Below are 15,550 nucleotides of genomic sequence, written 5' to 3'. Positions count from 1 at the left end.
CATAATTATTAGGCAACTTAACAAAAAAAAATATATATACCCATTTCAATTATTTATTTTTACCAGTGAAACCAATATAACATCTCAGCATTCACAAATATACATTTCTGACATTCAAAAACAAAACAAAAACAAATCAGTGACCAATATAGCCACTTTTCTTTGCAAGGACACTCAAAGGCCTGCCATCCATGGATTCTGTCAGTGTTTTGATCTGTTCACCATCAACATTGCGTGCAGCAGCAACCACAGCCTCCCAGACACTGTTCAGAGAGGTGTACTGTTTTCCCTCCTTGTAAATCTCACATTTGATGATGGACCACAGGTTCTCAATGGGGTTCAGATCAGGTGAACAAGGAGGCCATGTCATTAGTTTTTCTTCTTTTATACCCTTTATTGCCAGCCACGCTGTGGAGTACTTGGACGCGTGTGATGGAGCATTGTCCTGCATGAAAATCATGTTTTTCTTGAAGGATGGTGACTTCTTCCTGTACCACTGCTTGAAGAAGGTGTCTTCCAGAAACTGGCAGTAGGACTGGGAGTTGAGTTTGACTCCATCCTCGACCCGAAAAGGCCCCACAAGCTCATCTTTGATACCAGCCCAAACCAGTACTCCACCGCCACCTTGCTGGCGTCTGAGTCAGACTGGAGCTCTCTGCCCTTTACCAATCCAGCCACGGGCCCATCCATCTGGCCCATCAAGACTCACTCTCATTTCATCAGTCCATAAAACCTTAGAAAAATCAGTCTTGAGATATTTCTTGGCACAGTCTTGACGTTTCAGCTTGTGTGTCTTGTTCAGTGGTCGTCGTCTTTCAGCCTTTCTTACCTTGGCCATGTCTCTGAGTATTGCACACCTTGTGCTTTTGGGCACTCCAGTGATGTTGCAGCTCTGAAATATGGCCAAACTGGTGGCAAGTGGCATCTTGGCAGCTGCACGCTTAACTTTTCTCAGTTCATGGGCAGTTATTTTGCGCCTTGGTTTTTCCACACGCTTCTTGCGACCCTGTTGACTATTTTGAATGAAACGCTTGATTGTTCGATGATCACGCTTCAGAAGCTTTGCAATTTTAAGAGTGCTGCATCCCTCTGCAAGATATCTCACTATTTTTGACTTTTCTGAGCCTGTCAAGTCCTTCTTTTGACCCATTTTGCCAAAGGAAAGGAAGTTGACTAATAATTATGCACACCTGATATAGGGTGTTGATGTCATTAGACCACACCCCTTCTCATTACAGAGATGCACATCACCTAATATGCTTAATTGGTAGTAGGCTTTCGAGCCTATACAGCTTGGAGTAAGACAACATGCATAAAGAGGATGATGTGGTCAAAATACTCATTTGCCTAATAATTCTGCACTCCCTGTACATTGAACATTGTAAGGTAAGGCCTCCACCCAGTCAATATGAAATACATAAGATAGCTTTTCTATGAATAATGGAATAAAGGGGGGTCAAGCAATTACTATTTAAAATGATGTATTATGTATGTACATTTTGTAGCTGTGCTTTGTAAGAGCTGTAAAAGCACTTTCCTTATTGTTTCTTTTGAGTAAAATAAATAAATAATTGCAATCATTTAATGGTCTCTGCCAAGGCAATTTCAGGGATTTGTAGCTCATTTTCTGAGTGGTTGAAGCAAGCATGTTGCTCTGAGGAGAGTCAATATGTGGCAGCAGCATTGCAAGCAAAAATGACTACACTGAGCAAAATTATAAACGCCACACTTTTGTGTTTGCCCCTATTTATCATGAGCTGAACTCAAAGATCTACGACTTTTTCTATGTACACAAAAGGCCTATTTCTCTCAAATATTGTTCACAAATCTGTGTTAGTGAGAATAGGTTACTAAATTCTCGTATGTGTAGAAAAAAATTCAGCGCCAAAATAAATAATAAAATTATTATATATAATTATGATATAAATTTAAAGCTGCTCCTCTGTGCTAAAGTGTGAACTTGCAATATAAGAATGTAAATGTAGAGGGCACTCAACTACAAGATAGTATCTAACAAATACCCCCTATAATTGTGAAAATATATTAATACATCAATACTAATCCAATAAAATATGTAACGATAGTGCATCAACACAAGTCCAGTGCATTTTATTGTTTCATGTATATAGTCCCAAATAATAAGTTGTAGTGAATCCAATGACCAGATCTTCTTATCAACTGTTATTCTTGCTTAAGGTGAAAATATAAATAAAAATATGCCCTATTATTGACAAACCACAATGTTTGCTCCACAATACCCACATCATGATTTCTGGTTATCCCAACATTAGGGCTCCTTATTCAAGCTAATTTTGGCAACCTCTATACAGCAGAAAAAACAATCTAATAAAGGGGCACTCTAGATCACCCCCCCCCCCCCTAGGCTCGTTCAACCGCTATCTAATATGATTATTACATTTACAACTTTCCTCCACCCCGGCACTTGGGAGAGAGCAGAAAACACAAAGCCATATCCACAATGAAAATCAGATATAAAACACCCTTATGGTACCCCATGGATAACCATGAAAGCACTCTTCAATCCCCATCAATCTCCCATGCCCTCTACCCTTTCTAGCAGTTCTCACATGAGGTTAAGTGTGGAATATATAAGCTCCTATTTAAATCTGAGCTTCCTGACCTACACATTGGTCTCAATCATTAGCCAGGAAGCAATAAGGCGGATAAGGCGCGTCACGACTTTCCGAAAGTAGCCGACTCTATACGGCGCCTCCCCTGTCAGCTCTACACGGCTCCTAGTCGGTGCGCAGGCGCCGTATAGAGCCGACTCGCGGTTCAGCTACTTTCGGAAAGTTGTGACGCACCTTATCCGCCGGGGGGAGTTTTTCTCAGGCACATCAATCATATGGGCGAAGTCCCAGATGACATTGCGGCACTGCACAGGAATGCCCACTCCCGCGGGAGCGAGTACCCGGAAGCTGAGAGGAAAATACAGATAATACCGTATGTACACCCCCCAAAAAAAACAAAAAAACGGCATACTGTACATGTTTGAGGTATACTGAATGTAATGTTATATACTTGTTTTTTGGGTGAACCTCCGCTTTAACAAAAAAGATCAAAACAAAAAGATCTTGGTAGATTTGCAACATAGAGGGGAAAATTTTTTTCAATGCAATCTGTAAGTGCGACATACGTATTATAAACACATAATACACTGGGAGATTTGCACAGACATGATTGTGCTTGAGCCATGTAGGTTTCCACCACCGTTTCCTGCATTCACCTTTTTGCTGTCACTTTTATGCCAGGTAAGAGAATTTTGGGCACAGGGCACAGTTAGCGTGTCTTTGCGATCATCACCTGAAACAAGTAAACATAGATAAACTAAATAGCTTTGATCTGTTTGTGAACAAATAGTACGTTTGTCATATCATACTTATTTTACACTGCCAGTAATTAATTTGGCTTTGTACAAATGCCTTGGGGATTAACAAATATTACAATGACAAATCTTGACATAATACAAACTAAGGATAAAAAGCAGTGTTTCACACATTTCCACGTGTTGTGTGTACCACCATGCTGTTTATGGTTGGATTTACACTTTAGCCTCGTACAAACACGACCAGTTTTCTCGACAAAAACCATCAAGAAAACGTCGAGATTCTTGTCGGCCTGTTTCCTGACGAAAAACCCGAGAGTGTGTATACTTACCTGTCGCCGTGGAAAGCCGTGCATGCTTAAAATGACTTTGATGCATGCGCGGTAACTTCTACGGCATAGGTAGGGTGAAGCAAGATGGCGGTGACGGCATCGAATGTGACGAGCGCATGTTCGTCGTACGCGATGACTTCACCATGTTCTTGCCTTTCAAGAGAACCGCGGTTCTTTTAAAAGGTCAGTGTGAACACTCGTCAGGGAAAACGACGGGTCTTGCCCATGTGTACAGGGCCTTTGCCTTTGAAAATGCTTGCAGTATTATATGCTTTTATGTGCATTATGACATGCATTTACATACATTGTGTTTTTTAGAAGACTTCAGGCTGGTCACATATCGTAAGTCTTCTTCCTGTTCAGTACGCTCCAGGGGGTGGGTAGTCCTTCATTAATGCAGAAGTGATGATGTTAGCACCACTCGCTGCATCAATACTGTAAACGAAGGGTGCCATGGTATGGCACTCTGGGGGGGCAGTCCCATTATGCTCTGCATTCATGGTATGTCCTCAGAGGGAGGGAGGGTTCCATATTGAAGGTGAGTAATGCAGCCTGTGCATTTTTATATTAAGATGCTGCTGAGGGACCATTGCATTAAAAAATGTACCACCTGTAATCCTGAAATACTTAACAAGGTCTTTAAAAAATATGCATCCTGTGGTAATTACATGTTAGGATTGTTAATACTGCTAAACAAATCACTGATGAGAAAGGGCATTACTACAGTTATACAAGTCCAGGCAGCTGCTATGCGGCCCAACGGTGAGAAAGGGTCCAGCAGGGACAGGCGTGTGTGAAGGAAGCTGGCTGTCTTTATATTAAAAGAAAAGTATTGATTTCACTAAGAAAAAACAATACTCAACTAGGGGGATTTTACTGAATGGAGCTGCTTAGATGCTGGTAAGGTACAAGAAATAATAGAAAAATGCTACCACTCGGAACTTCATACCATCCCATGTGGTCAGCCATTAAATGAGGCCAATTGTATAGTAGTACCCTTCTATGCTATGCAAAACCTATATGGAAGCTGGAGTACTGGATTTAATGGACTTGCCATTCAGACCTTGTTCCTATTGAGCTCTTGTGGGAAAAGCTTCACCATAAAGTTAGAAGACATGCTCTACAAGCAAGTCACATGTCCAAGAAAATGGCATGGGCTTGAATAACTGACAGAATATTAAAAGTCTGCAAACCTGCAATTGCTGCAAATTGGGAATTCTTTGATAACTGTAAGGCCTTTTTCATACCATGTGCAGAGACGTGAGATGTTCTTTATATGCCCTGTTCACATCGCAACACTGGTGTCATGCAGTGCCGGCCCAAGACATTGTGCTGCCTGGTACCAAGAATGAAATGCTGCCCCCCCCCCCCAAAAAAAATTACACCCACCAAAATGCCCCCACATCCATTATTTTATATCATGATAACTAAAGTGGACCTATCATGGCTCTATACATGTATATAGGAGTATAAAAATGACCTGTTATGGCTCTATTCATGCAATTAACCCCACAGTAGAGAGGAGAGCGGAACAGGATGAGCGGTCGGGCGGCAATTAGCCCCACAGTGGAGTGGAGCTGGCGGAATGGGATGGCGTGCAGGCAGGAAATTTGCTGCCCCCCTGAAAGTGCTGCCTGGTACAATGGTACTATCGGGTCCCATGGTAGGGCCAGCCCTGGTGTCATGCACAGATTTCTTTCTGTGCAGGAATCTGCAACATGTATGTTTTTTTCTGGAGAAGAAAAGCTGGCTTGACATCAACATTGTGGTGTGAACAGGGCAGAAAAAAGAGTGATGACACAGGGTGTGATGTCTATCTGTAAAAAATAAATAAATAATGAAAACTGATGTCAACGTGCATAAAAACCTACTGAAACATGTATGAAAACTGATGGAAAACAGATGGGGGGGATTTTTTGGACTTTAAATACTACATTATGTATATATGAGGGGGAACTATACTATCAGGCCTCGTACACACGACCGAGAAACTCGACGAGCGAAACACATCGTTTTCCTCGTCGAGTTCCTTGTTAGGCTGTCGAGGAACTCGACAAGCCAATTTTCTCCATTCCCGTCAAGGAAATAGAGAACTTGCTCTCTTTTTGGCTCGTCGAGTTTCTCGACAGTTTCCTCGACGAAAATGTACACACGACCGGTTTCCTCGGCAAAAAAATATCTCCCAGCAAGTTTCTTGCTGGTTTTTGCCGAGAAACTCGGTCGTGTGTACGAGGCCTCACTCTTTTTACCCTTTTTAGTATCTTCATTGCTATTCGCCATGAATATCCTAAACATCTCTTCAGTTTGGTGTCCTTGGAAGGAAATATACTGGTTCAATCCCCTTGTTGTTTTTTTGTTTTGCCTACTTCAATTCCACAAGGAATCAATCGTTCATGACATAATGTATTGTTTTATCACAACAAAATTTCGATATTTGTACTATATTTGGATGCGTTGTGATATTCTGTGGAATGATGTGGAAAATATTGATATCCAATAAATAAATAGTAATTTAAGATAAATGTTGTGCCTCAAAAGTCCTACTTTCGTATATTTTCTTTCCGTTTAATATCCTTTAAATAATTCTAGTATGATGTCAAATTGATGTCAACTCGTGTCTCTGCATGTAAAATATGTGTGGTTTTTCCATCAGTTTTCATGCATGTATGGTGTGAACGAGGGTTAATGATTGATGAATTGATAAAAATGGAATGACATTGCCAGTTTACTAACAACAATTCCTGATCAATTTAATTGTACAATTTCTGGGTGATTCCAGACTGTTAAATGCTAGTGTAGAATCATGACTATGTACTTACTGCAGACTGATGATGGAGAAAACCTTTCAGTTTTCGGATGCCGAGAAGGACCTGTAAAGTTTGTGGTTTCAGAAACTGTGCTGTTGCTTGGACTACATAAAACAGGACTGAGGAATATTGAAGGCGGAGGAGAGGGAAAACCAAGGCCACTTTGTGTAGGGGAAGATGGAATAGGTGGTACAGAAATGCCTGGAAAAGACATAGCTTCTGACCTACTGCCTGTCTGGGGAGAAATACAGACAATTTCATTTATTTATTATTTCTGGAACATCACAATTGTGTATAAATTGTACTAAACCTGCTATTAGCTCTTACATGGATATTATCATTAACACTACATTATATCTCGTGTCAGAGCAACCTTGTTACTTATGTGAGATGCAGTAAGCAGACCCCTTTGAAATACAATCCACAATGGATCACTGTAAGAGGGAATGTGAAAGGTGGTGAAGAAGTGATATGTTAACCCCAAAAATGGTGACTGAATGCGACGAATTGCAGAGGGTTAAAGTGCAGCCCCATTCTCTTGAATGGGTTGCGCCCGGCTGAGTTATTGCCTTCTGATTGCAACACAGGTTTTAATTTTTGCTATGGACGCAAAGCAAAAAAGCAAAGAACTGCGGCATATGTACAGCCTTAAGTGGCTGCATGCCCTTGATTAGATGGAGAGTCGTGGGGAGGGGGGGGGGGGTAAAACTGCAGCTCAATTACCTGCTTTTGCTGACCCCAGCCACTTGTCGGAACAAGCCCTTAAAGCTCAACTCCAGTCAAACCTTTGCTTCTGGACATTGTGGGAAATTGCTATACTCCCTTTGATGTTTTATAGGTGTTTCTGTAACATTTAGGGAGAATTATTTTCATGTTCTTCCTTGAGGTCATGAGAAACAGGAGTGATACAGCTGTGTCTAAAGAACACTCCTATACATTCTAAACCTTCTAGTTTTGTACAACACTACACTTTTTTTTGGGTGAATGGGTAGGGGTACTATGTACCCCATACTCATTCACATGGGGGGGGGGGCGGAATCTGGGGGCACACATTCTGGTAAGCCTCTGCTCGCAGACCCTCACAACCACCGGCCAGGGTTGTCGGGAAGAGGCCCCCTGTACTAGACCTTTCTGGTATTGTCTTGGGGGGGGGGGCATGCCTTTTTTTTGGCATTGGGTTCCCCCTCAAGATCCATACCAGACTCAAAGTCTGATCCCGTTCATTGAAGTCGCATGGAAGTCATACATAATGTCGCAGGGCAAAATCAGATCAGAAGTCGTATGTCAGATCAGTGTGAACATAACCTAAAGGAAAAATGGCTGATGCTGGTGTTCCTCATTCACCTTTCCTCACCAACCCAGTGACTGAATAGTGAAGGAGCAGCAACATATTAATGAGGTCATTCCTGTGTATTTACAGGAAATTACAGGAGACAAATTCAGGTACAGACTATGTAAGAATACATTTATAAATTCTAATAAATACATATCTAAATTAAAATGGCATTTTATAAAATATTTTTCCAGAATTCTATTTTACCGTGTAATACACATCAGTGACAATTCGAAGGGCAATAAAATAACTTTGTAAATTCATAGTGGGGGATTTACTAAAACTGGAGCACACAGAATCTGGCGCAGCTGTGCATAGTAACCAATCAGCTTCTAAGTTCAATTGAACAAGCTGAGTTTAGAAGCTAAATGGTTACTATGCACAGCTGCAGCAGATTGTGCGTGCACCAGTTTTAGTAAATCTCATCTATTATCTTGTTAAATCTGTACAGGCTGTTGAAGTATCCATTCTGTCCAATTAGTAATGTTCTAATTTTGCTAGAGGTCATACGGTCAGTCTGCACCTATGAAATATTAACCTAGACATAGCATTACACCACTTACACTGTTATCAAATTTTAAACATTCTCGGTTGGGCAGAATGGATCCTCAAGTGCCTGTACAGGCTTTAAAGAAGAAAAATAGGTAATCAATTCTATTCATTGATTGGTTGTTTTGCTATCCTGGCTTAGCCCTGGTTCACATTGGCACGATTTGACATGCAATTTGACAGGTCAAATCGCATATAAAATCAGAGCCTATTGCCGGAAATAGGAGCATTCCAATCATTGCAGTGCCGCACCAATTTCCAAAAGTAGTTCCTGCACTACTTTTGATGACTTAAGAGGCAATTTCAAAAGACATCTGTGCATGAACCCCGCACAGATGTCTTTCAAGTCGCCCTCGAAGTTGGACTGAAATGCGGCTTTGAAACTGTGTGAGTTTAGATGAACTTGCACAATTTCAAAGCCATGTTCAGTGTGAATGTGGGCTAAAGAATATCTGCTTCACTACAATTTTTACAAAGGTGGAGCTAAAGGTGTGTAATAAAAGGTTATATTATGTATAGATAATTAGAAGCAGTTGAAATATTTAGTTACTGCAGTGATTACCGTGTTACTCAGTCCATTAGGCCCACAAGACTGGAGTTGTGCAGGAGAGTCTGGTTTAGATGCTGAAAAATAGGAGAGAAATTAAGAAAAAACAGAAATACATATATATTTAATATTTACAAGATAAATCCTAAATATAATGAAATTACCAGATACAACTTGAACATTTAGCTTTCAGTGTATTTGATTGATATAAATACTGGAGATTCACTCAGTGAAGCTCTGTTAGTTCAAGTGGCTACCTATTAAAATATTCCTAATTTTTTTCAACCATTTTTTTTTTATATACCTACCACAAAATACAGACAGAGGATTACACCGTTATTTAGAATAAGCAGCACTGCGGCTTCACCCGCCAACTTCAGTATGTTCGTCAGATTATAAAAAAACATTGCCTTACTGCTGAATTACACTTGTACTCTCCCTCTCCAGTTAGGTGCCTGTATCACCTCCCCGGTGAGACCCTCCGTGTTCTCTCCCTCTTCTGAAAGATTCATAAAATCCTCCCCTTCAGCTCTCCAATGACTGAAACATGTTGGAATATTTAGCTAAGAACCCATCAGAGATTATGTAACTGCTCACTACAAATAATATACAAAAAAAATGCAGCAAAAAATGGATCAAACAAATAACAACATACTTATAAAAATTCAACATTTTATGGTTACAAACGTTAAAACCAACAATCGTTTAAAATATGAGCTCTGGTAGCACAATAACCCCAGTCAGACACAAACATGATGATAACCCTAGGCAGGTTTGACTCTAATATAGGGAATTTCCTCAAAATTGATCCTGCCAACAGCAAACCAACGTGTTTAGATTATAAAAAATGTAATCTTTCTCAGGGGAATAGGTTATCTGCATTTAGAAGCACATAGTTATAATGGAGAAATGTCTGTACAATCTAAGATACTGGTTATATGGTATAGAATTCTTGAGGGGTACAGGATAGAAGCTTGACACATGTGTTACCCGCTGGGCTCTTATGAAATAGTATACTTGTAAGTTCCCCATTGGGTTCTTGTTAAATTCATACATCCAAGAATGTGATACTGTCCTGATTGTAGGTCTTTGTGAATTTGAGATTACGGTCATTGTTGTTCATTTGGCAAAGATATTCTAACAAGCTGGCCTCAGGCCCCTCCAAAACGATAAAGAAGTCGTCAATATACCTGTGCTATGTGGATGTACAACACGTGTATTTGGCGAGGTCTTCGTCGGAGATCCCACTCCCCCAAGTACAAATTGGCGTACATAGGGGCACAACATGTCCCCTTCACTACGCCTTGTACCTGGAGGTAGTAGGAACCGTCAAACATGAAATAGTTGTGGTTCAGAATATAGTCTAATCCACAAAGAATAAAATGCTCTGGTTTCCCATTCAACCCCCCCCCCCCACCATTGCCTAAAGGCAATTATATTCCATGGGTAAAAAAAGAATGAGATGTGGAAACTTTTATATTTAATGTATTCTTTATTATAACATTATAACTATGTACTTCTAAATGTAGATAACCTAACCCCCTTAGAAATATTGTGATTTTCATAATCGAAATGTGTTGGGGTACTGTTGGCAGGATCAATTTTGAGGAAATTCCCCATATTAGAGTCAACACCTGCCTTCACTAGGGTCATCATCATCTTTGTGTCGGATTGGGGTTATTATGCTACCAGACCTCATATTGTAAACAATTGTTGGTTTTAACTTTTGAAACAATAAATGTTGAATTTTTGTTGAAGTACATTGGTACTGTATTTGCTGGCGTATAAGACTACCTTTTACACTTAAAAAAAATGGCCAAAAAGCAGGGGTCGTCTTATACGCCGGGTCAGCTGTTTGGATGCCTGCTGAATGTGCGGTAATAATGTATGTAGCTTCGGCTACATACAGTATATACCGCTTAGCCAATCCCGGTGAGCGATGTATTCAAATGAATACAGAGCCTGCTCTGATTGGAGGAACAACCTCTGCCAATCCAAGCAGGCTACATACAGTAGCCTGCTCGGATTGGCTTTGAGAGTCAGAAAGGCGTGGGCTGATGATGTTACAGCCTCTGCCAATCCAAGCAGGCTTTGTATTCATTAATAGAATACATCACTCACCGTGATTGGTTCCAGCTTCAGCGAGAAGGAAGAAGAATATGGCTCCAGAAGGAAGAAATATTAAGCGTCGGAAGCCTCGCAAGGGGGGTCATCTTATACAGTGAGTACAGGCAAAAAAATCTTTAAAACAAATGTAAAATTAGGGGGTCGTCTTATACACCGGCAAATACGGTATTTGTTTGAGCCATTTTCTGCTGCATTAAAGAGGAAGTAAACCCTGATGGGTTTTACTTCCTTTTGTGTTCCCTGCAAAGTAAAAGCATATGTGCTAGTATGCATCGCATACTAGCACATTGTGACACTTTATGTGACACATTATGTCACATTATGTGACACTTACCTGCAAAAGAAGCCCGTGTTGTCTCCGGTGAAGGCTGCATCCATCTTTGCCCATCTTCCTTCCTAGGCCGCAGACTCCGGCTCTGACTGTCCGGAGTCGCATGATGTTACCCCCACGAATGCACGCGGGAACCATCAGTCAAGGCACTCTAGTGAAGAAACGGCACGGAGGGCACATGCGCCGATGACATCATTTGTGCAGTAAAAAAGTAAATATCTCCTAAACGGGGCATGTTTAGGAGATATTTACTGTACCTATAAGTAAGTCTTATTATAGGCTTCCCTATAGATAGAACTTAAAAATTTAAAACCCCTGGGGAAACTTTACTTCTTTTGTACACTTTAGAATGTTGACACTTTTAATGCAGTATGTAAAAAATAGGTAACAAATCTCTAGTTATTCTATATGATATGACTAAGCTATGGACATGAAATACTTGAATACTTTACATTATTACCTGGACATTGTACGTGTCATGTGAAGGGAATAATATTATCCCAAAGGAGGAGCCTGAAGGCGGATTTCTACTAAGTCTAATCCCTTTTCGAAACCTCATATAAATCAGGAGATACATTTACCTCTTATAAATTAAGAGATACATTTATCAAGATCTGAATTACCATAACGGAATGAATTATCAATGTTTAAAGTAGAAGTCCACCCCAACACTAAAATCGCTGCATCTACAGTCATCCACGATCTAACACTAACCTATCTAGCCCTGTAAAGAAGAAAATATACATACCTTATTTGAAGCCGATCCGACCCAATCCCACGCTGAGCTGTCAGCAGCGGCTTCGCTGTGTAGGTGGGTGCAAAGGAGGGACCATAGTTACTCAATGGGTGACGTCACTCCCCATACATTTCACAGCCGTTCTCGGCTATGTCCTCTGCAGAGCTTCCGCCGCTGGAGACCGGATCGGCTTCAAAAAAGGTATGAAAAATGTATACTGATTTTTGCTTTACAGGGCTAAATAAGTTAGTGTTAGATCGTGGATGTCTGTTGATTCAGGGATTTTAGCGTTAGGCTGGACGTTAAGCTTTTCCTGCATGTTAGTGGCCAAGCAGTCTAAACAGAACAGCAGTTTCTGTCTGCATGCCTTTGTGTTTAACAGAACAATCACTTCATTGACCATGGTCTTATCTCTCAAACACATTTGACAAAAGAATGTACTGGTCTTCTTAAATCGTACATATCTTTAGAAAATGCCTCTTGAAATGATGAGGTTGGCTTCAATGATGCATAAAACAATGGGGCTTAATTACAAAGGCTGGGTTCACACTAGTGCGAATTGGATGAGAGGTTTCCTCGCATTCAATTTGCACAGCAGGAGATTGTGACCGGCTCTCTATGGAGCCAGTTCACATATCTCCACAGCGGCTCTGGTGCGATTTTCACAGGAGCCCTGTGCATCTTTTGGTTCATTTCAGGTCCGAATTCAGACAAAAAATCAGGCTGAATTTGGACCTGAAATGGTGAACGGAGCCACACCGGACTCCTGCTGTGAGCCTCTGCGTGCTCATATGTGAACCCAGCCTAAAACTGAAGAGTGCAAAATCTAGTGCAGCTCTGCATAGAAACCAATCAGCTTGCAGGTTTTTTGGTCTAAGCTTAATTGAACAAGCTATAGTCAGAAGCTGATTGGCTACCATGCACAGCTGCACGAGATTTTACACTCTCTAGTTTTAGAAAAATAAACGCCAATAACTGACAGATTCCTTTGTAAGCTCTTATGAGCAGGGCCCTCCTAACTCTCAGGCCTTGTACAGACGAGCAGACATGTCCGATGAAAACGGTCCGCGGACCGTTTTCATCGGACATGTCTGCTGGCGGATTTTGGTCTGATGTGTGTACACACCATCAGACCAAATTCCCTGCGGACAGAATACGCGGTGACGATGCGGTGACGACGATGACGCGGCGACGTGCGCGACCCAGGAAGTTCAATGCACGGTTTAGGAGATATTCGCCGAATGACAGGACCGCCGTAGACAATGGTGCGCAGGCGCACTAACAATAGCCAAGCTAAACTCGAAAAACGCGAGTGGCGATTACAGGAAGAAGATCGCCGAAGACATGGCGGCGGAGGGCACGTAGGAGAACTTCGGGGGCTTCGTTCTCAGGTAAGTCGATCATAATGAGCTGGTATGCTGTGCATACTAGCTCAATATGACTTTATCTTGCAGGGTATCTAAAAAAAATACCAGCGCTAAACATATTTTTCTCTTTTAGTCAGTTGAATATTGAATATAAATATGGTGTATTCCCATTCTCAAACAGAAGGTGCAGCATTGGGTGCCTTTACACATGCTTTCTAGGCTATAGGTGTGAATTAGGGTGTGCACTCCAAAGCCCAAACAAACATGCCTTTCTCTGCAGCCTCAGCTGCACTGGACAGTGAATTATTGGGAAGTGCTGCGTGGCTTCCTGTTCATTCACAAACTGAAGCAAAGTAAACACAGAAAAGCTCACATCAGACTGTTCTTGTCGGAATTCCGATTGCATGTACGTGGCATAACATTAGCTTGTTCAATTAGGCTTTAACAAAAACCAAAAAAAAAAAACATAAAAAAAAATAGAAGCTGATTGGTTTCTGTTTAGAGCTGCAGCAGATTTTTCACTTTTTAGTTTTGGTAAATCAACCCCTCTGTGTATTAACCACTTGCCGCCCGCCCTATAACAAAAAGACGTCGGCAAAGTGGTTTCAATATCCTGACTGGACATCATATGACGTCCTCAGAATATTAAGCCGCTGCGCGCCCCCGGGGGCGCGCATCACAGCGATCGTTGTTGCAGGGTGTCAGTCTGACACCCCACAGCACCGATCTAGGTAAAGAGTCTCTGACGGAGACTCTTTACCACGTGAGCAGCCGTGTCCAATCACGGCTGATCACGATGTAAACAAGAAGAGCTGGTTATCGGCTTTTCCTCACTCGCGTCTGTCAGACGCGAGTAGAGGAGAGCGGATCGGCTGCACCTCTGGGGGGTTTGCGCTGATCGATTATCAGCACAGCCCCCCGAGGATGCCCACACTAGACCACCAGGGATGCCACCAGACTACCAGGGATGCCCTCCACCAGGTATTCCACCCTAGACCACCAGGGATGCCAATCAGTGCCCACAATGGATGCCAATCAGTGCCCACAATGGGCATCACTGATTGGCAGGCATTGTTGTTTGGCACTGATTGGCATCCATAAGTACAATATAATACAGTACATCCATGCCCATCTGTGCCACCTATCAGTGCACATCCATGCCCATCCGTGCCACCTATCTGTGGCCATCCGTGCTGCCTATCAGTGCCCATCTGTGCCGCCTATCAGTGCCCATCCGTGCCGCCTATCAGTACCCCATCAGTGTTGCATATTAGTGCCCATCAATTCCACCCCATCAGTGCTGCCTTATTAGTGCCCGTCACTGCAGCCCCATCAGTGCCCATCAGTGAAGGAGAAAACGTTCTTATTTACAAAGTTTTGTAACAGAAAAAAGTTTTGTAAAAAAAAAAATTCCGGTCTTTTTCCTTTTTTTATTTTGCAGAAAAAAAAAATCCCAGAGGTGATCAAATACCACCAAAAGAAAGCTCTATTTGTGGGAACAAAATTATACAAATTTAGTTTGGGTACAGTGTAGCATGACCGCGCAATTGTCATTCAAAGTGCAACAGCGCTGAAAGCTGAAAATTGGTCTGGGCAGGAAGGTGTATAAGTGCCTGGTATGGAAGTGGTTAAATATAATGTAAAAATGTGTAAGGGCTGGCTCACACCAGATGAGGTGGGATTGCATTGGGCGGTTATTCCAGTGCGATCCCACAGCATAGACAAGGCAAGTGGTGTCTGGGCATGATGCTCTGAAGTACAGCATGCACTACCTTTTTTCAGTGCAGTACGAGGCCATCAACTGCCTTGCACCACGTGGCTACCAATTGAACCTCATTAGATGTCTGTGTGACATCTTAATAAAGTAAAAAAAAACAGTGCAATCCGCCAAGCTTAGAGCACAATCACTGCGCTGATCTCAGCCACATCACACTACATGCTACAGTGCAGCGGCTGGTTTGAACCAGCCCTAATTTATCAAGCAATCTAATTTCTGTCTATATAGGTGGCCATAAGCCATAAACCTTTGATTACAAATGGGTTGCTAGTTCTGTCATCGGTTCTAAAAATGTCAA

The 15,550-nt window shown here is 41.8% G+C and overlaps 1 protein-coding gene across 1 annotated transcript in view; it reads right to left on the bottom strand.

Moving 5' to 3' along the window:
* MLXIPL (MLX interacting protein like) overlaps positions 1-15,550 on the bottom strand; it is a 187,254-nt gene that overhangs the window by 19,549 nt on the left and 152,155 nt on the right. The window contains exons 10-12 of the mRNA XM_040338321.1: positions 8,930-8,991; positions 6,498-6,720; positions 3,248-3,324 (exon numbers count right to left, since the gene is read on the bottom strand). Coding sequence (XP_040194255.1) covers positions 3,248-3,324; positions 6,498-6,720; positions 8,930-8,991 — 362 coding nt within the window. The remainder of the gene's footprint in view (positions 1-3,247; positions 3,325-6,497; positions 6,721-8,929; positions 8,992-15,550) is intronic.

The sequence above is a fragment of the Rana temporaria genome, chromosome 2 (assembly GCF_905171775.1).
Source record: "Rana temporaria chromosome 2, aRanTem1.1, whole genome shotgun sequence".
Taxonomy (NCBI): Eukaryota; Metazoa; Chordata; class Amphibia; order Anura; family Ranidae; genus Rana; species Rana temporaria.
This window is presented reverse-complemented; position numbering and strand designations above follow the sequence as displayed.